This window comes from Myotis daubentonii, chromosome 10 (assembly GCF_963259705.1).
Source record: "Myotis daubentonii chromosome 10, mMyoDau2.1, whole genome shotgun sequence".
Taxonomy (NCBI): domain Eukaryota; kingdom Metazoa; phylum Chordata; class Mammalia; order Chiroptera; family Vespertilionidae; genus Myotis; species Myotis daubentonii.
Window position 1 is genome coordinate 38,045,033 of NC_081849.1, and position 25,789 is coordinate 38,070,821.

At 41.7% G+C, this 25,789-nt stretch overlaps 1 protein-coding gene across 1 annotated transcript in view; it reads left to right on the forward strand.

Annotated features, from left to right (window-relative positions):
- Positions 1–25,789, forward strand: part of CNTNAP2 (contactin associated protein 2) — a 1,845,032-nt gene that overhangs the window by 1,710,972 nt on the left and 108,271 nt on the right. Inside the window, exon 20 of the mRNA XM_059712082.1 lies at positions 6,406–6,539. Coding sequence (XP_059568065.1) covers positions 6,406–6,539 — 134 coding nt within the window. The remainder of the gene's footprint in view (positions 1–6,405; positions 6,540–25,789) is intronic.

The window sequence follows — 25,789 nt, forward strand, 5'->3', positions numbered from 1 at the left end:
CTCTCAGTGCATTTGCAAACATAGCCAGCTGGCTTCTGTCAACTTATCACAAGGCCATCCTCAAACTGCTAATGAAAATGTGGCTTTTTTATACTTCAAATACTGACTTTTTTATTAACTGAGATATAAAGCAAAAAATTTTAAGGAAGTCATTTAGGGGAAAAAATCAATAAGGACTATGCCAAAATAATTTTTTAAAAAACTAAAATGTCTTAAATTAATGTCTTGGCACCCCTCTAACTCGACATAGTCGAGCTGTGTTCTCTTCACTGTTCCCCAGAGGCAGCTCCTCCCCCAGTTCTGACAGTGCTCTGACTCAGACACCCAGACTCACAGCCTGGTATCATCCATGCACATTCCACCCTTCCCCATCTTGTGGGCCATCAGGCAAAACAGTCCTGTGGAGCTTGTGTTTGGGAAGGCCACACCCAGCATCTTTAACAGCCCTCGCCCCCCATAGGGCTCCTGGGACCCCGTTACCCCTTCATGGGACAGCAGGGCCCCTCCATGTGTCCACCAGGGTGCTCTGTCCCAATCCAGCTCTGCTTCCAGTCCCTTTCACCTTAACCTCCCACCACAGCGAGAGTGGGTCTTCCTTTATGCACAGTATCCCTATCATAGAAGGAGTAGTGCCTTCTTCTCCCCCCAAGACCACAGGAGAAATCCAAAACCCTGCAACCTTCCAACCGTGCCCTACCACCTGCCTCGTGGGGAAGAGCTCCGAGTGTGGAACCAGAATGCCAGGGTTTGAATTCAGAATCTGCCTTTGTGGGTTGTGAGATGTAAGTTTCCTATCTGTAAAATACTGTCTGCCGCATAGGGTATTGTGAAAATCAATGTGTAAAGCACTTATTGCATATAAATGTCAGAGGTTATTATTATCCACATCCCCTGTCTTGTCACACATTCAGTGACAAAGGAATTCGTTCTACCCCAAGGGCTCTATGGGCATCTGTGTTCCTGCCCATTACATTCCCTTTTTTGGAAAAGCCCCGTCTTCCTCTCTGGTCTAAGACCTGCCTTTCTTTTTTTCTCTCTCTTTTTTCCAATTATAGTTCACATTCAATATCAGTTTGTATCTGTTTCAGGTACACAGCTTGGTAGCTAGACAATCACATACTTTACAAAGTGTTCCTCCCGGTATTTCAATGTAGACCCAGGTCAAGTCTCATCTCCTTTCAGTGACGACTCCTTACTTTAAACTCCTGTTACTCTTATTTTCAATGTCATCTGCTTGGCACTTAGTGCCCTGTGTTGTTATCTGTCTTTGTTATAAGGACTCCCTGTCTTCCCAGCCCACAATAGGTGCCAGTATGTGAGTGTTTACGATGACAGTGGTGGCGACCAGGAGAGAGTAAATCTGGAAAGCACGTGAGTGGCGGAAGCCAGTGCAGGAGCAGTTCCTTAATGCTGCTATCATGCCCTCAGGAGATGAACACTTACGAATATTTTATTTTAATGAACAAATATTAATATTTCTCCCTATCATATTGTACTTCTCTTATGCTATTATTTGAAAGCAATCAATACAGCATTTGAACTTTATTATTCAAGAATATTGCTATTACGGTTTATAGATATTCATTATATATAATATAAAGATCCAACTCATCTTTTTTCTCAAAGCAAATAATTTCTGTTGCCATTGAGGGAAGCAGTTATAGACATCTTAAATCATATTTACAAAATTCAAGAAAGCAAGACAGAGAAAAATAATTTTAAAAAACCACAACTGAATACTGATTTGAATGAGCTGGGGAACTTAAAGGGACCAACAGCAGAGACAGTAGAGAGGAGAATGTCCAGTTTTTTGCATAATTACTGGTCCCTCTGAGCTCTGGCCTTCAAAGGCAGAGCCGTCTTTTACTTCTCTCTGTCTTCCCAGACCCAGGCACAGCCTGGCACACACTGGGGAACTGGGGCTGGTTGTATGAGAAGTGACTCGACACTTAGAGGAAAACAGACCCTGAAAAATTGGATTCAACAGTGCTTTGCATATCACTAAATAAATGTTTTCTGAAGAAATGAATAAATAAATGATGAATGAATACAGCTACATGTTTAAGAAAGTTGGCTGAGATTATACAAGGTTAGAGCACCAGAAGGAAAGGGGAGTCAAGACAATCAACTTTCTGTATGTTGCTCAAGTAACCGCCTGCTGGTCTCCTTCACTCTGAAATATAGATTATTTTTAATGCTGTTAGGATAAAGGAAAAATAGGGTAAAACACTGAAGAATGGGGAAGAGAAGCAGGAAAAGGAAGCAGCATATTCAAAGGTCCTGAGGTAGGAAGGAGAATTTAATTTCTAGGGCATAAGAGAAGTTGAAGGTAACAAATGTTAAAAGTGAGAAGGTAAATGGTATGATTTGAAAATAAAGTAGGCAGAACTCAGATCAGACAGGGCATCATAAGGTACATTAAGAATGTATGTCTTGCCCTAACCAGTTTGGCTCAGGGGATAGAGCGTCAGCCTGCAGACTGAAGGGTCCCAGGTTCAATTCCAGTCAAGGGCATGTACCTTGGTTGCGGGCACATCCCCAGTAGAGGGTGTGCAGGAGGCAGCTGATCAATGTTTCTCTCTCATCAGTATTTCTAAGTCTCTATCCCTCTCCCTTCCTCTCTGTAAAAAAATCAATAAAATATATATTTATTTTTAAATAATGTATGTCTTCATCTTATGAGCAACTGGAAGACTTTGAAGAATGTTAAGTAAGCCATTGAAAGAATCAATTATGCATTTTGAAAAGACCTCTCTGCAAAGAAAACGTGGGAAAGAAAAAAGCACAGAAGCAGGGAGATCATCATTCATTCATTCAATAAATATTTATTCACACCTACCAAGTATCAGACATTATACTCTACATTGGAATAATATCATAAATAATATATACAAAAGTCCTGGCTCTCATGAAACTTACATTTGAGCGGAAAAACACAGACAATAAATTAAGGACAATATGTAGTACATTGTATTATAAGAACTATAATAGGAAAAAAATTAGGCAGAAAAGGGAGGGCCTGGCCAACAGAAAGGAGTGGGTAAATTCTGCTTTTAATGAAAAAACCACAGAAATAATCACTAAGAAGATGATATTTGAGCAAAGACCTAAGAGGGGTGAGAAGTCAGCCAGACAAATAACTGTGGAGTGAGCATCCTAGATGAAAGAATCAGCAAGTGCAAAGGTCCGGAGGCAGGAACATGCTGGCTTCTGGAGAAACAGCAAGGAGGCTACAGTGAGCAAGGAGGGGAATAATAAGAGATTATGTCAGAAGTAATAGTGGAAGATCATATAGGGCCTGGAGAGGCATTATGAAAACTTCCATTTTTACTACAGGTGAGATAGGAGGAAGGCATTGGAAGGTTCTGAGCAGGGGATCACTTGAAGTATCAGGTGGAGAGGAGATGGGTCTGTGAGGGGCAGAGACCAGGGTGGGGAAGGTGAGGGTAGGGCAGAATCAAGAGGTTAGCATGGAGGCTAGTACAGTAATTCAGGCCAAATATGATGGTGGCTTGGTCTGGGGGTAGGAATCCTATCTAATAAAAGACAAAAAGGGTAATTGACCGTACCTTCGCTATGCTTCCCATTGGCTAATCAGGGCGATATGCAAATTAACCGCCAACAAAGATGGCAGCCGGCAGCCACGCAGCTGAAGCGAGCAGGAGGCTTGCTTGCTCCAGTGATGGAGGAAGCCAAGGTTCCCCGCCTGCCGCGGCCCGGCTCTGAGCCCTGAAAGCAACTAAGTTTCAATTATAGAAGCTAAACAAACCCTAGATACCTGCTTTCAGCCGGCTGTGGCCATGGAGCTGGAACGAGTAGGAGCGGGCTCTTAGCTCCAGTGACGGCAACATAGTTTCAATTATAGAAGGTAAATAAATCCCAGAATAAAAAGAAAAGAAAAAAAGGAGAGGCTGGGAGCTTCAGTCACTGGCCAGCCTGAAAACATCCCTCAGCCCCTCACCCAGGCTGGTCAGGCACCCCAGTGGGGACCCCAACCCTGAAGGGGGTGTGACCAGCTACAAACAGCCATCAGCCCCTCACCCAGGCTGGCCAGGCACCCCAGCGGGACCCCCACCCTGATCCGGGACACCCTTCAGGGCAAACCAGCCAGCCTCCACCCATGTACCAGGCCTCTATCCTATATAGTAAAAGAGTAATCTGCAAACTGACCCTAACAGCAGAAAGACTGGGAATGACTGGTCACTATGACACACACTGACCACCAGGGGGCAGACACTCAATGCAGGAGCTGCCCTCTGGTGGTCAGGGTGCTCTCACATGGGAGGAGCTCTGTTCAGCCACAAGCCAGGCTGATGGCTGCCAGTACAGCAGTGGTGGTGGGAGCCTCTCCTGCCTCCTCAGCAGTGCTAAGGATGTCTGACTGCAGCTTAGTTCTGTTTCCCGCTGGCAAGTGGACATCCCCTGAGGGCTTCCGGGCTGCCAGAGGGATGTCTGATTGCCAGCTTAGGCCCGATCCCCCGGGGAGCAGGCCTAAGCCAGCAGGTGGTCATCCCCCGAGGGGTCCCAGACTGTGAGAGGGCACAGGCTGGGCTGAGGGACCCCTCCTCCCCCGAGTGCACAAATTTTTGTGCACCTGCCTCTAGTGGTGATTATAAAAAGCAATAAGATTTGAGGTATATTTTGAAGAGCCAAGATTTGCTGACAGACCATACGAGTAATCTAGAAGGTAGAGGAGAGTTGGATCTTTTGGCAGGAGTAGCTGGAGGGTTGAAGGAAAATGTGTGGAAAATTGCAGTGGAATATTTGGGGGGCGGGGGAGTTGGTAAGATCAAGAGTCTGATTTTGCATCCATTGTGTTTGAGGTGTCAATAAGAGAATGGGAAGAGCAGAGAAACAGGGGACTCACCGGAGAGTGGGGTGAGGTCAAGTCAGTCACTGATATGGAGTGGCCAACACAAGGCACCAGGGGCGAGGGGCTCTGATGGAGCTGAGACAGCAGGGGAGTAGTTCCTATGTGTTTCACATGGGGCATTCTAAGCACCATGGAGCCCCTGTGGGTACAGAGATGAAGAATAATGGGGCAATTTAGACACATTTCATAGATGAAAACCAACAATGTTTGATTGAAATGCTGTGAGCAAAGGGATCTAGAATAAATACTAAGGTAAATCTCAGAACTAGTGAAGGTTTGTTGAATTCGCTTTGAAAGCAAAAATAGGAAATGCAATTCATTCTTGATTGTCCTAATGAACATTTCTTTCAACTCTGGGAACTTGGCAGAATATTTTAAGTAGCACTTGTAATGCTGGAAAGCCTAGATGAGGAAAGGCAGCATTTAGAAACTATTGCATTTATTTGTGTATATATAAGTACATGAGAAATATCTGGAAAGTGATATGGCCAGAGAGTTAGAGTTGTTTTCCTGGTATGGTGAGGTTTCCAATGACTTTATTTTTTTATTTCTGTGTACTAAATTTTAATTATTATGTTTTATTTCACAACTTAAAAATCAGAATATCAGTTTTGTTCCTGTAGAAGGTGCATGAAAGAGGCCACAAGGAATCCATGAGGTGATTTGCAGTTGGTCAGACTCCATTTTTTAACCTCAGAGATGTTAGCTATTAAAATGAAGATTCCAATTTGAGTGAAAAATGAGATAAAAATATTGGTCTTTAAAAATCATAAATAAGACATAAAAGTTATGTTTGCCATGCAGATTAATTAAAAACAGGATCTAGAATATTACATGAGTCTTCTTGAATATTGTTTGTCATTATTGGGAAGAAAGAAGGAGGGAAAAAAGAATAATTCATCCAGTCAAAGTGAGCTTTCACAGAGGCGACCAGGACCCAGGGCCCGGGAAGCCCACCATTTCCTTTGTTTTGCATTTGGATTGAAGCAATCTCTAACCTCAAATAAAAGTAATTGCTTTGCTCCCTGAGTGTCAGCAAAGCCACCCCAAGTCCCATATGTTTATCTTTTATAAGTTATGTTTGTTTTTAATACTGTATGCTCACGATTCTTTCATACTCCAAATGGCATGCTTTGCCAATGCTGTGAGACTGTCCCTGTACCCTGCATTTATTTTTGACTTCAGAGTATTTTGTAGGGCCTCCACATTCCTATATTGTATATATTTTCATTATTCCTTCCCAGGCACACTCCCATCTTGGATCATTTTATACCTTTTGCTGCTTCAACTTTGAGATCATGGTCACTGATGGCTCACTGTTGGTAGATTGTAAACCCGCGGGTGCCAGGTGCTGTTAACCCTCATGTGCCTCGGAGCTAGTGACTCAGAATTCAGAATGGCAGATGTAATTGATGGACATCAAAGGAGGGAGCAGGGTTCAATGCAAACCTAAGTGTCAAGGATTGGGAGAAGTTTTATTAAAATGAAACCTGGAAAAAAATTACTGAGTTTTTTTCCTATCCCTTATATAGGAAACTTGCAGATTCGCTACAACCTGGGTGGCACCAGAGAGCCATATAATATCGATGTAGACCACAGGAACGTGGCCAATGGACAACCCCACAGTGTTAACATCACCCGTCACGAGAAGACCATACTGCTCAAGGTATGCATATGTGTGCATATCAATTGTATATGATATAGTATGGTAACCTCTATAATACTTGGCCATTGGTTTTATTTGGTTTTGTTTTGGAGGTGGGGCAGATGGAAGAAATGCATGCTCATACTTTCTCCTACAGATTCCTAATTAGTGAAGTAGAAAGATACATAGTTCTTCTAGCAAAGACAACTGATGGTAATGAAATTTCATAGGGAGAAGCTAGAATAAATGTTGACTCTGTATATTCTCATAGCTTTCCTCCTGTGGTCCACACAGCCATCAGTCTACTGAAGCGGTTCTCAACCTGTGGGTTGAAACCCTTTTGGGGGTCGAACGACCCTTTCACAGGGGTCACCTAAGACCATCAGAAAACACATATATAATTATGTATTGTTTTTGTGATTAATCACTATGCTTTAATTATGTTCAATTTGTAACGATAAAAATACATCCTGCATATCAGATATTCACATGATTCATAACAGTAGCAAAATTACAGTTATGAAATAGCAATGAAAATAATTTTATGGTTGGAGGTCACCACAACATGAGGAACTGTATTAAAGGGTCATGGCATTAGGAAGGTTGAGAACCACTGGCTACTGTTTTTATCCACAGCACCATCTTTTTCCTCCATGCGCTCGGATGTCTGAGGCTTAACGCGTTCCCAGCAAAGGCTACTGTGGTTTATCTGACCTATTTCCTTCACTCTTCCGACATGATATGCATAACTGTATTTTTTGTCTCTGTGGATGCTTTGTCTTAAAAATCTTCAGAACACAAACCTTCCACAGAATCTCAGACCCTACTTGTAGACTCTTAGCACACAAAGGGATGGTTTTATCATGACGCTTGAATTTTATGTCAGGTTCATTGTATTATCCCTACTCCTACCACCAATTTTTACAATAAAGAAACCAGCCTGGGAGGCACCATGAATAAAACATAGCATGAGGAGGTCTCCCTGGGAACCAAGCCAAAAGATCAAGGAGGGGAACTGTCACTGCCTTCGCTAGGAGTTCAGAATAGATACCTGTCGGCAGGAAGAACTGCGGGATGCTGTTCTGTCAGCGAAGTGGAGTGTCGTTTGGCAGGGGTTCAGCCGCCTCTCGGACCTCGTTCAGATTCGGCTACTTGCCGAGGGAAGTGCAGGTTGTAAGAAAAGACGCAGCCCTGTCTCTTTCTGAGCACAGGTGGATGTCAAATTCATAACTTGATATGGAGTTTATGCTTGGCCTATAGCCATCAATGCTAGAGGGTATTTTAAGGATAGGTCTTTCCTAGGAAAAAATGACAACAGGAAGTTATAGCTTATTGTGCAGTCAAACGTAGTATAAATAAGGTGACTTGACAGTGACAGACAGAGTCTGTGTGCCTAGCTAAGTGCCTGGCACATACTAGGTCCTGCGAATTATTTACTAAGTAAACCAAGCCCATCTGTATCCATAACTCCTGGTTCATAGCACTTTATCAACATTGTGTTTATTGGCTTTTCATTGGAGACATTCTCTTGTTTTAAACCATGCCATCTGTCATCTCTTTTGAAGTAAGTGATTTATCTTGCCATTTTACCATTGCAAAATAATATTAAAAGATAAAAAGAGCTCAGTAATTGGCTCTAAAGACAGTACAACAGAGGAGACCTGCTACAGCTGTAGACTCATGCTAGGCTAACCATCACTCTCTCCAAGAAAACGCCTGTTTATTAGGACTGAGCCCTATGGGTTGCAGAACCATAGGCAAAGATGAGGATGGGGTGAGTGGGAGCAAAGGGTAGAGGGATAGGCTAAATAATTCCATTTCTGGATATATTTCCCAAAATGAGAGTTTGGAGTTAGGGTAGATTAAGAAGGACTTCCTTCTGGTACATTCCATTAAGTCCTGCATGCCCCACACTGGGGATTGAGTCCACAACCCAGGCATGTGCTCTGACCGGGAATCAAACTATGACCTCCTGGTTCATAGGTCAGTGTTCAACCACTAAGCCACACTGGCTGGGCTAACCAGCAACTCTTTAAGAACAAATATCAGCTTAATCAGAGCGGCAGTCTGCCACAGTGAATTAGAACAGGACAGACTGTTTTCAGAACCTGGGGCTTTAGAGCCTGGAAAGCCAGGGAAATTTGGATAGTGGATAAGACAGACAGCCGAGAACCCGGGGAACTGAGGAGACCCTGGGAAGAGTCTGTTCCCATTGTTCAGGGTTATTTGGTTGCCAGTAACCAAAGACCAATTCAAAATTCATTTGTAGGAAGAATTCCTGGAGTCAGTCCTGGAATTTAAGAAAGAGAAAACCAAAATTTTAGAAGAGATTCCAGGGGAGCAGAAGGAGCAAAACAAAGACTAGAAGGCCATTGAAGCCTCTCTCTCTCTCTCCACTCCTATTCCTCTCTCCCTTCCGCACTCCCACCCTCATCATCTCTGCTTGTCCATCCCTCTGTGAGGACTGCATGAATACCTCTCACTGCAGCCTCCATCCTTCACATATTCCCAGACACAGGCTCACATCTTCCTGGTTTTGCTAACAGAGAAAGGCTCTAGTTTCTTGGTTATCTTTTTTAAATCCCAGGAACAGTCCTGGCTTGGGTCACATGCTGACCCTTTTGCAGGGACAATGACTGATAGCCCCTAATCAAATCTCATGACTAGACTGGGGAGTTGGGGAGAATCCTCCAAGAGAACAGAACCACAGCCCCAGAGAAAGGAAACAAGGTTGCTATGGAAAGCATGGGCTGTTCAGTGCTCTGAGGTCAGGGAAGAGAGTGTAGAACAAAATCTCCCATAGGAATCACACCCAGAGTATTGGAAAGCCCTGCTCTCTATCCTCCTTCTGTAAACAATGCAGTGCAATTGCACTGAGATTTCCGAACGTGTTTAGAAAGCCAGACGTCTCAACACGCTTGAATTCATCTGGGAAAGACTTTGTGGTCAGGGTGCTTTGTTGTTCTCAGCCCAGCCTCTCAGTGCCAGCCCAGATCACACATGGAGGCTCTGTGGGTGGTGAAAACAGCACCAGGTGTTAGACTGGTTGGGTCAGACCAGACCTGGGTTCAGCAACCTCAGTACTTGAGATCTGGCTAGGAAAGAATACAGAGCGAAGACTCAAACTATAAGAGAACATTTATTTATAAAATCACAGAGGTGGAAGAGTAATTCATAGAAGAATGGACTTAGGAAACAAGTTTTAGAGGTAAAGGAAGGCCCTTGTAACTTGGACCTGAGGAAAGTAATGGCAGTGTTCCTGGGTGGAGGGAGAAGGGAAAGGCACAGGCCTGCTCCCAGGAGGGAGGATGAGCTGGGTCCTCATCCTAAGGGTCTTAAGAGTGGAAATTTTAGGGGAGGTTCCAAGATCTCAATAGAATATTCAGGAGTTTTCCAGGTGTGTCTTTTCAGAGTCTAGGTCTCCACTGATTGATTGGTCAGTGCCAGGGCATGGGGTCATTATCCTATGCAGCTGATCCTGAGGTCACCTGTGTGGTTACTTGTCTGATTTTGTTGCTTTTCTGGGCCTGGAGCTGAAATACAACTGAGACCTAGATGTTATCTCTAGGGAGGAAATGTCAGGGGATCCAAACCGAAGGACCAGCAATATGCTAGGGAGAGAGGTCCCACCCTACAGTTATCCTTTGTTAGGCACCTGGGGCTTTCCATCCTGGTGACCTTCTGCACCTAGCCCATCACCCTTGCTCTGCTCATGTCTGTCAACTGCCTAGCACAAAGGTAGAGATGGTGGAAGAAGAAAAGATATGGCTCCTCTGTGGAAAAGTAGGTCAGGCCAACTCCTGCCCTCCCTTATTTCAGGCAGGGAGGCCTTGCAGAGCACGGGAGTCATCCTAAAAGGACCTTTAGAACTCTAAAAACTTTGATTTATTTTTCCTGAAACATCTTGAGAACTTCTACAACCTCAAGGATGTATGGAGAGAGATACAATAAAATGTTAATTACAACTGCTTCTGTGTAAAGGGGTTGCAAATAGTTTTAATTTCCCCTAGAGCAGCGGTTCTCAACCTGTGGGTCGCGACCCCTTTGGAGGTCGAATGACCCTTCCACAGGGGTTGCCTAAGACCATCGGAAAACACATATATAATTACATATTGTTTTTATGATTAATCGCTATGCTTTAATTATGTTCAATTTGTAACAATGAAATTGGGGGTCACCACAACATGAGGAACTGTATTAAAGGGTCGCGGCATTAGGAAGGTTGAGAACCACTGCTCTAGAGTTTTCTATATTCCCTCATTGTCTACTAGAAGCATATGTTCCATTTTTATAATCAAACAAAAATATGAAGCATCCATATATCCTCAACCTATTCCCCAGTTACAATAAAATAAAATGACACAGATATTTAAATAATGTCAAAGTAACATGTACATTTAATCAAAGAACCAAAGGCTAATTCAAAGATGAGTTTTAAAGTACTATAGAATAATGTCTTTGGAATTAAGGTGAAATTTTATACATTTATATATACTCAGATATCCTATAATTTAGATACTGTTTATCTGTGTTTATGATGTTTTTAAAAGCAGATTTACTTGCCTAGCAGGGTTTGACCAAAGCTAATATGAATCTAATTTGCATTCCCTGAGCACACGCCCTGGTGCTGAGCACTTGAGGGAAATTGACCTTGGGTAAAACATTTGCTTCCAAAAAACAGCGTGCCTCATCTCCACATAGATAATGAAGAACTGGTTCCAGGAGTTGTCAGACACCAGCATGAACCAGAACCCGTGACAACCCTCAAGTGGCATCATTTGTGAAAACTCACAGTTGCACCAGGGATAATAGCTAAAGGCTTAATGCCAGTCAAAATGTAAAACAAACCCCGGGAGGCAGAGAGCACCTGAAAAAGTACTGTACATGATGAAAAATCATGCTGATTAGCATGCATCCAAGAGCTGAACATCACAATGACTAATTTCAACATCTTGTATCACAAATCCTTTCTTTCTACTCTCCTTTCTTCCTGCTATCCATGGCGTTTTCTTCTTTGTTCCCTTTTATCCCAACCACATTGCACAAAGGATCTAAGGTTTATAGGGGAACATAAAATGAAATTGAAAATTAAAGTAAGTCACAAAGAGTAGGGCTCCAAGACAAGGGGAAAATAGATCGTATTTACCCAGGTCATAGTTCTCACCCATGTGGGTAAATTTGGCCCTGAACTTCTTCGTGGCCAGAAGTACACAACCCATGAGGATAAAACATACCAGTGCCTCCAGGAACTGAAACTTTTCTCACTCTATCCTTATTTTTATTTTTTAACAGCGTGGATAATATTCACTGGCATAGAAAGCTGCCCATAGCATGGTCCACTTAGGCAATCTCACACTGTGATAAGAGCTCACTTACATTGATGCTTACCATGTTCCAGGCACTCCACTAAGCACATTATACACATTCTTCCATTTAGCCCTCACAAAGCATGATGTGAAACTCGCCAGTTGAAAGCAGTAAGTAGCAAAAGCATGGTTGAACCTAGGTGTATTGCACTTAGAAGTTTACCCAGGCTATCATCACTACCTAATAGATACCTGGAAGGAAGGTCATAAAACTTTCAAAGTGGATACCACTGGCCAGTAAAAACTGAGTGATGCTGGTAGTGGTGGAAATGTTACTATTATTATAAAAATAGTTCAAAAATTTGTAAAAGCATAGAGAAAAATAAATGCACACCTATGTAGCCACCCCCAAAACATTACAAATCTTGGCATTTTGCTCTATTCAGATTTTTTTTAAATGCAGTGATAGCTAAGACCCTTCATCCTCCTTGTCACATAGTGAGCCCAAGTAAGAAAGCAGACAATGTCTTTAACATTTCTGCAACAACATTTTTCACAAGAATCATTAGGAAAGTCAAGCGTAACTTAAAAATGGATTTCATCCCAAACAATTTCACAGGCAGTGGATGGGGGAAAGGGGCTGAAATGGTACAGCTTTCTGATATTCTGTCCTGGTCTAAGGATAAAACTAACTCAAAAAAATTGAATAAGTTGTATGTTATTGAATGACTGTAACATATCTTTTGGGGTTTTCATGGAAGTTAGACAACAGAGAGTTCAGGGATATGTTCTCTGGCACAAATACTTAGAATCTATATTTTCTAAAAATCAAATGTGCATATGGTAAGGATATATTATTTTGGCTTTTGTTAAACTGGAAGGCCATTCCATTTTTACCAAGAAGATGGTCACAGATTTCCTGCAAGCAAAAGAAGGACTTTCTTTAGAAATTCTTTCAAGTCCCCAGGAACAAACAATGACTAGGTTCCCAAACTCTTTTACCACCTAGACAATGACCAGTTATTTTCACCAGGAATTTTCAAAACAAACTAGAGGCCCGGTGCACGAAATTCATGCACGGGTACAGTACCTAGGCCTGGCCTGTGATCAGGGCCATCTTCCCCAGCTGCCTGCCCCCACTGCCACCCACCCTCAGTACCCCTTTGCCATTGGGTGATCAGTGCCTGATGGCCGGGGGAAGGGACCAAGAGGTGGTCAGTGTGCCTCAAAGTAACTGTCCAGTAGTCATTCTGCTGTTGTGGTCAATTTGCATATTACCCTTTTATTATATAGGATATTCAAAAAAATTCACTGACTTCTCTTAAAATAAAGATAATTATATATTACCTGCTATTAATCAGAATTTCAACCAGATTGTGTAAAAATAGTTGCATCAATGGCTAATCAAGCTATGTATTGAGTATGAATCCTAAAAATGTTCAGAGAATTATTACCCACAGCAACAACAGTGTGCGCTAAATGCTAGGGATGGAGGAAATATACAAGAATTATGGTAAAAAACAGTTGCTCTGACAAGTTAACCCTGAAATCTCAATGACTCATTCCAATAAAAGTCTGTCTTATATCAGATATCATTTTAGAAAAGAAAAGTCTTGCGGTCTCTAGCAGGGAGGAAATCATGCTGGGTAGGCATTCTGAGGACCTAGCATGGCCACCAATCCTCTCATATCCCTTGGCAGTGGTCTGTTTCCTTGATTCAGTCAAATTCTTGTCCATTACTTGCCTGGCTCTCCATGGAGCCATACTCTGGGAGGCTCTTCCTCTTCAAAGATCTGCCATGGCCACTGCTGAATGGAGTGTTCAAATGATGTCTTCCTTGAAGCTGTGTAGCCCTGAGGCTCCATTTCATGCAGTTTTCAATTATACTAAGGGTTGTTTTATACTCTTAAGCCCTTTATAGGTTAGACCTCTTTCTAGTCTCTTTTCCAGAATAATACCTTCAAAACCTGAGTTGGTTTCTGATCTATTTGTTGGAGTCAATTTTGTGTAGATACAACCTACATTTCTTCCTAGATGCAAATCTTCGACCCACATAATCATTTGCTTCCAAGTGCCCATGCCTCTCTTTCAAGGTCATGGCAGCTACCTTGAGGCCATCTGAAACAAAAGGCTTGGGTGAAAAGGAAAGACTCTTAATTTTAACTTCACCCATGGGGCTGAGTCAGTTTGCTGAGCTAAGAAATCTTAACATGGCTTTGTTAGTCAAAAATGTTGGCAGTTTTATTTCTTACTCTCTGGTGAAGGCTCAAAAATTTTGGTCTTTTCTCTAGGCCCTTTCACCAATATTTGGAAACTGGCCAGCTCTTTTTTTAACTCATTTCTCTCTTGACATAAGCATCCAAAAGAAGCTAACACCCATGAGCATTCCTGCTGTTTTGAAGCTATAGGTCACAGGCACTTAGTCTGTCTTCCAGGTTATGTGAGGTGATAGTTTTACAAAATATTGCATGCCGTCATCCTAAGTTAATAAAGAGTTGTTTGTACTAATGTTGGAAGATGATAGAGTAACAGATATGGTAGCTCATTGCTATAACTATAAGGTCTCGAAGAAAGGGTAGGACACTGGCAAATGGGGGTAAGGGAGTCACACACACTCCATCCCTCTCCCCCCTGTGATGGAGAGCAGGGAGGAACAGGGAGTGTGCGTTCTCCAAAGGAGAACACAGTGCTAAACAAAGATGCAGGAGTATGAGTACTTTGTAGATTTATCCTCTTTTTATCCCATAAGTTGAAAAGACCACCACTAGAAAAGGCTCAGTGTCAAGTATTACCTGGAGAAATACTAACTCTGAAATAGGTAACATCAGATGGTTCGTTGTCCTATATGGATACTGAATGCTATAAAACCAATAGTCTGGGGCACATGCAGAGTTTTGTCACAAATTGTTAGAGGGACAAACCCCACATTCATGATTAACCTATGACAGTCAGACTAATAGTCAGAAGCAGAGAATGGAATTCTGGTTGCCAGGGAAATGTGGCATATTAGTCAAGGGGTACAAAATTTTGGTTGTACAAGATGAATAAGTCCTAGAGATCTGTACAGCACAGTGCCTATGGTTAACAATACTGTATTGTGTACTCAAACATTTTTGAAGAGAGTAGATCTTAAGTATTCTTATCCAGGAATAATAATACTAATAAAGAAAAGGGCAGGAGGAAACTTGTGGGGGGAATGGATATGTTTATAGCATAGATTGTGATGATGGTTTCAGGAGTGTATACTTATCTCCAAACTCACCAAGTCATATGCCTTGATTATGTACTGCTTTTTTTGTAGATCAAAAATAAGTAAATAATATAGGTAGCAACAACAATGAAAAATTGTCAGAGGAATTGTATTAGCAGTAAAATGAAATTTTATATTTCATTTTGTATTTCATTGAATTAGCAGTAATTCAATTTTGAACTTTGAGGGAAGCAGTGTATGTTAATGACATGAAACATTGATGGGCAGAGACCAGCAACACCACTTTTTGTGTGTGGAGAACTGGTCAGTTGGAAGGCATTTCAGGTAACCTCCTCTATCCAAGAGAGACATTCTGCACGGGAAGGGATTTAATGATCATGTTGTGTAGGTCTCAGAACACTTTCATAAGATCCTTAATTGATCTGCTCAACCTTATGAGTTGGGAAAAGCTAATGCTATTAGGCCCATGAAGGAGCTGGTAAAACAGAGATTAGGGGGATTTAGGTGACTAAGAAGGTCCCAGTGCCCACAAGAGACAGGCGCCTTCTCCACTGGCCAGTCATCACTTATGCCGTTGACTCTTTGTCACCTTTGCAAGCAGTCAAGGGATCAAGGCTCAGCCTGGCTAGTTTGCTTTATAGACTTTTGAAAATGTTTAAGAAGTTTAAATAAAACTAAGTCTTTGGGGGCATTCATGTTTTGCTTGGAGTTGATTAGGGTAGCAGTGGGAGACAGTGAGTAGCATGCTTGTCTGATAACTGTTTAGACCTATGTTGTGTTTAGAGACAAGAAGGTGGAGAGAGCAGTCTGGAAGGTGATAAGACAACCTTCTCCATGGCTCAGAAAATGCCATGAGAGGTGACACAGGCAGGATAAAAACCTCTTTAGGAAAAGAGGTTAATAGAACAGCTTTTTAAAAATTGTTAGATCTGCTAATAAAGATTGTGTAATTTTTTCCTCAGGAGTATTTATAAAGATGCCAGGAATTCCATCTCATCCCAATAAGAGAAAACCCTATTAGAGTAATAAAAATAATACTAATAACAGTAGTAGTAGAAGTAATAGTAGTAGCAGTAGTAATAGTAGCAGTAGTAGTAGCAGTAGTAGTGGTAGTTGTAGCAGTAGTAGTAGTAGTAGCAGTAATAGTAGTAAGGATAACCAATGTTTCCTGATTGTTCTATGAACCAGTCCCTTTTCTTAGTGCTTCAAAGGCTGCACTTCATGTAACTCACATGCCTATGAGATAGGTACCATTATTCCCATTTTACAGATGATGAAACAGAGATACAGAGAGGTCAGCAGGGAGTAGAGCTGAGGCACAAATCCAGGTCTGCGTGATTCACAAGCCCAGACTCTAAACCAGGGGTGGGCAAACTTTTTGACTCGAGGGCCACAATGGGTTCTTAAACTGGACCGGAGGGCCGGAACAAAAGCATGGATGGAGTGTTTGTGTGAACTAATATAAATTCAAAGTAAACATCATTACATAAAAGGGTACGGTCTTTTTTTTTTTTTTTAGTTTTATTCATTTCAGATGGGCCGGATCCGGCCCACGGGCCATAGTTTGCCCACGGCTGCTCTAAACACTGATCTTCAATTGGACATGGATTAGTTAGGCTGCTCAGATGCAATAGAGGATACTGCAGATTCAAATTAGAGGACCCTTCCTCAAATAGGCCAGCACATCTGCCTAATTAGGAAACCAAGTTAGAAAACTTGACTTGGCATGATTTCTGCTGTGGGGAAGAAGAAATTTTCCTCTACCTTCCAGGTTCTGCCAGCTGGTCTAATATTAAACCTACCTGAGACAGATTAACAAAAGAAAATAACCAAATTTAATTACATACATATGGGAACTCTACTTACATGAGAGAGTCAGAGATCCCCGTCTATGAGAGGTTCAGAGACAGAAAGTTAAAATGAGGTATAAATGGCATTGTGAGCTAAGGAATAAGGTCAGGTGCCTAAGGCTTCGGATGGGAGGAGGGTTGTTCTCAGATCGATAAGAAGAGCAGATGTTCAGTAATTAGATATATGCCCTGCCATACAGATAGGTTAAAAAAAAGGGGGGGGATGATCTGTGGTAATAACTCTTATGATGGACAAGGCCCCCAATTTAGATTCTTCTAGGTAGTTAGGGGAGGGAGTTTTTCCTTAGCCTGAAAGTCTCCATTGCCTTCAGCTCAAAATAACCCACATGGCAAAGTGCCACATCTTGGGGAGCCCTCTTCTGAATCCCTTCACTGCAGTGTATTGATAGGTAACAAATAAAAGGTATATAAAAGTGTATACAGCAATATCTCACTTTTATAAAACTAATATGAGGCCTTTAAAATAAAACATGAATAGTGTTTGTGCTAAATAAGATATATAACCTACTGCAATTCGTGAAAAATTATATTCACTTTTGAAATTCCCAATTAGGTGATAGTCTCCTTAGGAAAAAAAATAACAATGTAATGGAGGTGAAAACACATTTCTTTAAAAGAAATGACTGAATGGCATTTGCTGGGTGTCATAAAATTATAACTTTATAAGTAAAAAGAGCTAAGTAACTTTATAAGTAAAAAGAACTGGCCAACTTTAAGGCCAGTGTTTTTTTGCCACACAAAGAAAGTCCACATCAGATCTTTAAGTAAACATGAACAGCACCTCCTGTTCTTTCCATTTTAACATCCTTCCTTCTCTGCTAACATGGAGCCTGGACTGAAGTTAGACACAGAAACTCAGATGAATTATTCAAAAACGTGTGCCTTTATTACCTTTCGACTTTCTGCCAATAAAGAACAATAAAGAAAAAGTATATAGCTGTAAACACTCCCGAAAATTTTAATATCAGAGGTTGTTCAAGCCTTTATTAAAGAAAATAGCACTGTTTGGAAGTATTAAATCTTTTTAGGGATGTCAGAACAAATAAAGAAAATTGACCTAGCTAGCCTAAGGCCATTCTCTGGAAATTACATTTACTGTAACTTCTTGCCTGTGGCTAATTTAGTGTTTATCTACTCTGGATGATGAACTCACAGCCTTGGTGTGCACTACAAGCGTGCTTGACAGGAGGGAGGTGAATTCAAGAATAATGATGAGCCCTTTCAAGTCTCCACTTCTCCCTCCCAGAAACACTCTGAGTCACTTAGTCTCTCTTGGGATTCTGAGCAAGTAATTACTACCTCCCCTTCCACTTTTTTGGAAGACTGACTCAATACATTTAATTCTGTGGAGGGCATAGGTCAGTATGTTATTAGCTTCTTATATCATTACAAGGGTTTAATTCCATAGAAGATATCTGGGAAGAGAAGACAGAAGGATATAAAATTGGAAACTTCCCCATCAATTTGGTCTCTGTATGAGCCAGAGTTTGTTCTCTTTTCAGTATTTTCATGTATCCAGAAAAGCCTATTCACAATTGAGATACACCCCAAAAACCTCATGACCTCATTAGCTTTTTGTAATTTGGTTTTAGGTTGGGCTATAGGTCCTTGGCTCTTGGAAGGGTATTATAGCAAGTTTGCCTTGTTTAATTCTGAACAGAGAGTAGAACTATATGGTGAAGTGCCTCCAAAAAAGAAACTGAACACACAGCTATTAGTTCCCAAGATACCTCCCCCTGCCAGTGCTTTCAAAGCGACCTACAGCTATAAACTGAGGCCAGCTCTTCACTTAGAGGTCTGGGCACCCTGTATGTAAACAAATAAATTCTGGGTGTGCAGTGGAGATGTGGTAAAGGTTCCACTGGAGAAGGCAAAATGTTCTCAAGATGATTTTGGACTGTCCCATCAACAATGCACTTTTCTTACATTGAAAACCATATGAAGATCGCTAAGAATTTAACTCAATGACATCTCATTACCATAATCTCTTTCCCATGACTTACCACCCAGCCCACCACATGTTGGAAAAATTCCAAGCAGCAACCATTCCTTAAGCCTAGCCTGGAGGAATTTAGGTGGTCGTCAGCACCATTCCATGAGACTGCTTTCTGATAGGAAGTGACACTGAGATAAACTCAACCTCATTCAAAATAAATTTGACGAGAATCAACAGGTTCTGGCTACCTGGTGAAAGAAATTTAGGTAGACAACAATGGGTTGGTGGGGCAGGAGGGATGAACAAAGTGTGTCTCTTACCCTTAAGGAGTTTATATTCTGGTAGGAGATAAAAGATGTATACACTCTCCAAATACATTTCTCCAGATAGTAGAAACCTGTTCTGCCTCATCTTCCTCTAGAAGAGATGTATCAAGTTGGCCTCCCTATCAACATGTAAATAATAGAAAGGGGGTATAGCAGAAGGAATTATTAGCTCATAAAGAGAGAGGGTAGTATGAGTCTAAGCAGAGACCCTCATGGAATTGGATGGCTACATTCATAGGTTGTCACTAAATCATAAATAAAATGGAGTCCTTACTGGCAGGCTCTTCTACTTCGTAGCTCTGTGTTTTCAAGTTCGTTGGCAAGTTACCAAACTCTCTGTTTCCTTATTTGTGAACTAGGAATAAGGCTGCCTATTTTAATGGAGTTTGTGAGCGTTAAGTGTAAATACATAGGAAAACATCTAGCATAGTTCATCTGCCAATAAATGCTACTTCCCTTTCCTCCTTCCCAATTCCCTTCTCTTTCTTAAAAGGAGAGAGAGAGAGAGAGAGAGAGAGAGAGAGAGAGAGAGAGAGAGAGAGAGAGAGAGAGAGAAATCATCAACCAAGTCATTATTGACATGGCCTTCAGATCCATTGATTTGCAGGTCAACCCGTAGAGCAAGTCCTTGGCACCTAGTATGCTCTTTGGCACCTAGTAGGCAGGCAGTATGGCTGTTGCCTCCAGCAGAAGTGACCATCAACCACACAGACATGAACCAAGGCCCAACTGAAGTGTGAACTTGTGCTGAGGAAACAAGCAAAGGGGCAAAATGAATCATCAGGGGGCGTGGAGGGAGGACGCTATTAGAGGAGACTTTACAAAGGCAGCTGAGCTGTTCCTTAAAGCTTTTCCATGGGGGTGGGAGGACCACCTTCTCTTACTTACCTTTTGCTGTAGGGATTTAAAGTTTGCTCTTCTGCAATTCATAAAAATTATACAGAGGAAGCTAAGAAAAAAATAGTTCAACCCATCCTGCTCATCTGATCAGAACTAGGAAAATACACATAATGAATATGTCAACACTTCCAAGTTTTTCATCTCTTTTCTAACGCAGTTTCATCTGCAGATGAATTATGCAGGGCTGGATGGGACCTCCATCCTCCACAGCAGAAAAATGTGTTTACTCCACTGTACATTTCTTACAGCTCAGTGGGAAAGCAGCCACAATGCAATTTCTGATCCAGCTCAGGGTTGCAGTGTCACTTCTCTCTTTCCTTCTCTAGAACACAGCCAAAGCTTATAAACCCAGCATCGCAGAGTTCATTTTTTTCTCCAAAGCACATTAAACACATAAATCATCTCTAAGAAAGAAGATAAGATTCCTAGATTTCTATTTTGTCTGGCATGAAAACCAGAGTTCAATCTGAGAGGCATTCTATTGTTATATCCATCTGCAGAGCACTAAAATCGCTCTCAGAGCTTGTAATTCTCAAAGTTATTTCTTAGTGCAGTAGGCAGAGAGGGTTGTTTCCCATGCACACGTAACTGAAAGCAAGCTCCGGTCTCACATAAATGTAATCTTCACCGTGCAAAAATAAGTAAATCGCAACATGAGGTCCAGGATTCTGAAAGGTTGCCTACTGCCCTGTACTCAAGAGAAGGGAGTGTCAGCCTTGGGACTGAGTGAGGGTTTTGATGGACCAGGTAGCCTGGAGCTGGTCCTGAGCTAGTGTTAAGATGCCCTCTAGTGGTCATTAGTCATAACTATTGTTGTGATGGCGATGGCACTTGGCATTGCTTGTATACTAGTAAATGGAAGCCTGCTGTTATGTTCAAAGGATACAACCTGGGAATTTTGCTTAGCCTTACACATCTCACAGCTCTGACCCTGAGCATGGTAATAGAGAGAGCCTCAGAAGGGTTTGCTGAGTGACTGAGTAAATGAATGAATGGAGTTGCTAAGTCATGGATTCTGAGCACACACCATCTACCTGATGCTTGTTAGAGTGCACGGATCCTTTCCACTTTCTAAGGTATATTTGATTCACAGTCCTTCCTTCATCATCACTTATTGAACGAAAAGAATTAACCCTACTCTCACATGTTTGAGATGAGGAAATACTGTTATTGTTGTTAGCTAGTTATTGGTGGGAAAGGAAGCAAAGGGGGAGAAATTGGTGAGCATATTATACTCAGCTGGGAAGCAGAGGCCTATTTGTTACAGCTTCACACTCCCCCAGGAAACCACCAGTCCATTCCCAGAAGATCACTGGGGGAAGGGATAGAACAGCCGTGGGCAAACTACGGTCCCATTTGAAATGAATAAAACTAAAAAAAAAAAAAGACCGTACCCTTTTATGTAATGATGTTCACTTTGAATTTATATTAGTTCACACAAGCACTCCTTCCATGCTTTTGTTCCGGCCCTCCGGTCCAGTTTAAGAACCCATTGTGGCCCTCGAGTCAAAAAGTTTGCCCACCCCTGGGATAGAACAAAAGAAAAGGTAAACACAGCGCAATAAAGTCAAAATATCTCAGGGGGAGGTGGTGAGCCATAGAGGCCTGTCAGTCTAACCTGGAGGCAGGGTTGGGGGAGATCCTTGGCTAGGCAGCGGACCCCAATGCAAGCCCTGGAAATCTTGGGTAATTAATTGGTTAAAACCCTAGGAGAACAAAGCAGACGCTCTTGCTCGCTCTCTCTCTCTCTCTCTCTCTCTCTATCTCTCTCAATCTCTCTCTCTCTCTCTCTCTCTCTCTCTCTCTCTCTCTCTCTCTCTCTCTCTCCCCCCCCCCCCCCCCGCCGTACTCTATCGTCTAACAGGCTTTCAGGCTGAGAATCATCTCAGTCTATTTTGTTATAACTCTCTCTTACACACACACACACACACACACACACACAAGGCTGAGTCACAAGAAAAAGAGTGAATGCTCTTCTCTCTCACACATCATTTCTCCAAGTCTTTTCTACTTCCCATTCCCCACCTCTACTAAATCCTGCCCCCCCCCCACCCCCTTCTACTTCTTGGAACAGACTCCAAACATGGCTTTAACAAACTTGAGTGTTTTCAGGGAGCTGAGTTTTCCTGCTTTCTATACATTAGCAGAGCTTGTTGTCAAGCTGAGCTTCAGGCCCGTGGCATGTTCCCACATTCTGAAGTCGCTCTATATATACCAGTTTTCTGGATGCACGTTTCCACTCTTCCACCTGGAACAGGATTTGAAGGATGTGGTTTTCAGTCCTCTTATAATGCCAATGTTTACACTCCCTCCTGAATATTGTTATTGCTGCCAAAGCCTCCTGGCAAAGTAATATTGATAGAGCGTCTGCACTAAAAAGAATGTGTTTGCTGAGGTGCTTTTTTTTTTAATAACAAGGACTTTAACTATATTACAGTTAAAATCAATAGAAATATAACCTTTTCAGCCACATAAAATGAGTTCATTTTTATTATTAGTCTTTTCCTGTCATTACAGTGTCATGATTGCAAAAGGAACCAGGTCAACTTAGCTTTATTAAAAGACCATTAAAGAAACAAATTCAAACTCATTTAAATACTGAAGCCAGTGCATTAAAAAGATCAATAAAGTAAAAGCACCTGGGATTGCTTTATTTAAACACCTCTCATATGAGTCTCCATTCCACAGTCACGATTTTAGCTAATCTATATCCTAGAACAGCCAATAAAGGAAAAACTGCTGTTTCATTAAATAGGCTTAGAACCATAAAGCCCTTAACTTTAGTCTGATTAGACATACAGCATTTACATTTTCTCTCAGTGTTTTAAATAGCATCTGGCAAAGAACCATTGATCAGTGAATACTATTTACTTAAAAACCATTAGCTCCCAGGGTCAGGAGAATGACAATGATAGAAAAATGAAAAATAAGAAACAGGATTAGACTCTAGTGACAGGGAGTCCTAGAATTGCAGGAAGTCAGGAAATTTTATTTCTAATGACATATAGCAGGGTACTTTGCACATAATATTGTATAACACAAATGTGTATTAAACTGAATATGTATTGCTGACTCCAAGCATTGGCTTGGATTAGGCACACACTTCTTGGTGCCTCAGTCTTCCCATACCTGACTATAATAATATCCTTTCTACCTCCTTCCCTAGATATGAGAACAAAGATGATTGTCACAAACCTCTTCAAGTTTTTCCTTATAAACTATAATGTAAATTACAAACTTTAGTGGTAGCATGTGCTTAGAATAATTTTAGAATCAGAATGGCCCATATGGGCCATTAATTCCAACCCCTGGCATAACTTAGAATTGCCACCAGCCCCTGACTGACATGCCCAGATATAGAACACATGCTATTCTTCTTTTCAAAATGCCATTTAATGTGCTTTGCTAATTCAGAAAAGAACACAAAGAAAAATTAAGTTTGCTTGAGAGTCCCATTTAAAGCCAGTTTCTCCATTTTTCCCCTCAACCCATCTTGCCTACTCAAGGACATGACAGTTCTCTGTCTTCCCTCTCTTCTGGCTCATTCCCAACAGCAAACAAACCCATTATTATTTCTCCCACTTAAAATAAAATTTCCTCCTGGCCCCACTTTCCCCATTTCTTCATTTTTATACAAACACAGGTTAGTTGGACCTGTTCCATACCTTTGTATAAATCATAGAGTATATGCAGTCTTTTATGTCTAGCTCCTTCCACTCTGCATGGTAGTTCTGAGATTCATTCTCGTGTTGTGTATGTTGTAGTATTTTAATTGCTGCATAGTATTGCATTTAAGAATATACTTCCATTGGTTTATTCTTTCACATTTTAATGGACATAGGGATCATTCCCAGTTTGGGGATATTGTGAACACACCTGTTATGAACATTTGCATGCTTATGTAGATTGTGGACATGCTTTTTTCTTTTTTCTTGAATAAATATCTGGGAATGGGATTGATGGGTTGCATGGTACGTCTATGTTTAACTTCATAAGAGATTGTTTTCTATTTTATGTTCCCTTCAGCAGAGCTCTGTATACTCACAAGAATTTGATATTGTCAGTCTTTCTCATTATATCCGCTCAAGTGGGCACAGAGTGGTGTCTAATCTTGGTTTAGTTTTCGTTTTCATTTCCCTGGTGACTAGTGGTGTTGAGTAACTTTTCATATGCTTATTGACCAATTGATAAATATTTTTTAAAATGTGTCTGATCAAGTCTTTTGCCCTTTTTTTATTGGACTGTTGCCATTTACTCCTGAGTTATGAGAGTTCTTTACGCATTCCAGACACGATTCCACTGTCAGATGCATGTATCATGACGATTTTCCCTTACATTTCCTCTTATACCCATTCCCAGTCAGGTTTTTGCCCACTCCCCTAAAGCTGTTCTCATCAAGATCATCCATGACCTCCTCACTTCAATTCAGTTCTCATATTATTCCACTTAAAGGCGATATTCAATATAAGTAATCCCTTGCCTTTGAGAACACCACCCTCTTCTTATTTCCTGCCTTGTTGACCCTTCTGTTCAGTCTCCTTTTACTAACCATTCTTCAGTTAGTATACTTATGGGCTCAGTCTTTAGTCCTTATCTCTTTTCTGTTTTTATGTACTCCTTTGGTGACTTTAAATTTTACCAATATGCCCTAAACTCCCAAATTACTAGTATTATCTCAACCTAGAACTTCAGATTCATAAACCAAACTGACTACTGGACGTCTAACCAACTACTGGATGTCTAATAAACAGTTCAAACTCAGTACCTTCAAACTGACCTCCTGGCCTGCTCCCTGCCATCACTGTAGCCTTTCCAGCTACTTGGGTGTAAAACCAATGGAATGTCACTAGACATCATTCTCTTCCTCTCACACTTCGCATTCAGTCGGTCAGAAAATCATATTAGCTCTACTCTGAAAACATCCGCATTCTGACCACCTCATCACATCCAGAGCTGCCACACAGCCCAAGCCTCCACCAGACCCCTGGCCGCAGTCCCCTCAGAGGGCTCTGTACCTCCTCCCTCACCCCTGCACCTGCAGCCTGCACACCAACTACCCATCCTTTCAACTATACTCACACCGTGTTACTCCTCTGTCCACAGATAGCTCATGGTCCTCATCTCTTTCAGAGGAAGAGCCAACGTCTCTATAATGGCTTGCAAGGTCCTACATGGATGTGCCCGTGTCTACTCCTGACCTCGCCTCCTGGGTTTCTTCTCCCTGTTCATGGCATATTGGCCCAACTGGCTTCATTGCCAGGAAGTTCCCACTGTGAGGAACTTGCCCTGGCTGGTCTCTCTGCCCGGAGTGTCCTTTTCCTGGACACCTGCAGGGCTGACTTTGCTATATTCTTCATGTCTTTGCTCTGATCGTCATTCACCATACTTAAGATTGCAACCCAGCCCTGCTCCTCACACCTAACGCTTCTTGGTCTACTCTAATTTGAGGGTAAAGACAGACTCTGTCGTTTTCTAGCACATGACATCGTTTTTGCCTAGTCTCTCCATACTGAAAAGGAATACGTGAGGGGAACGACTTTTGTTATTTTGTTCAGTAATATATCCTAAGTACAAAACGTGTGACACATGATATGTTCTACTAAAGATTTATTGAGTGAATGAATGACTATTCCTCCAGATTCCTTTCACATGGTATACTCTCAGGCCAGTTTTGACCCACCCAGTGAGTCCAGTCACTCTGCGTTAGTCTCACTCGATCAG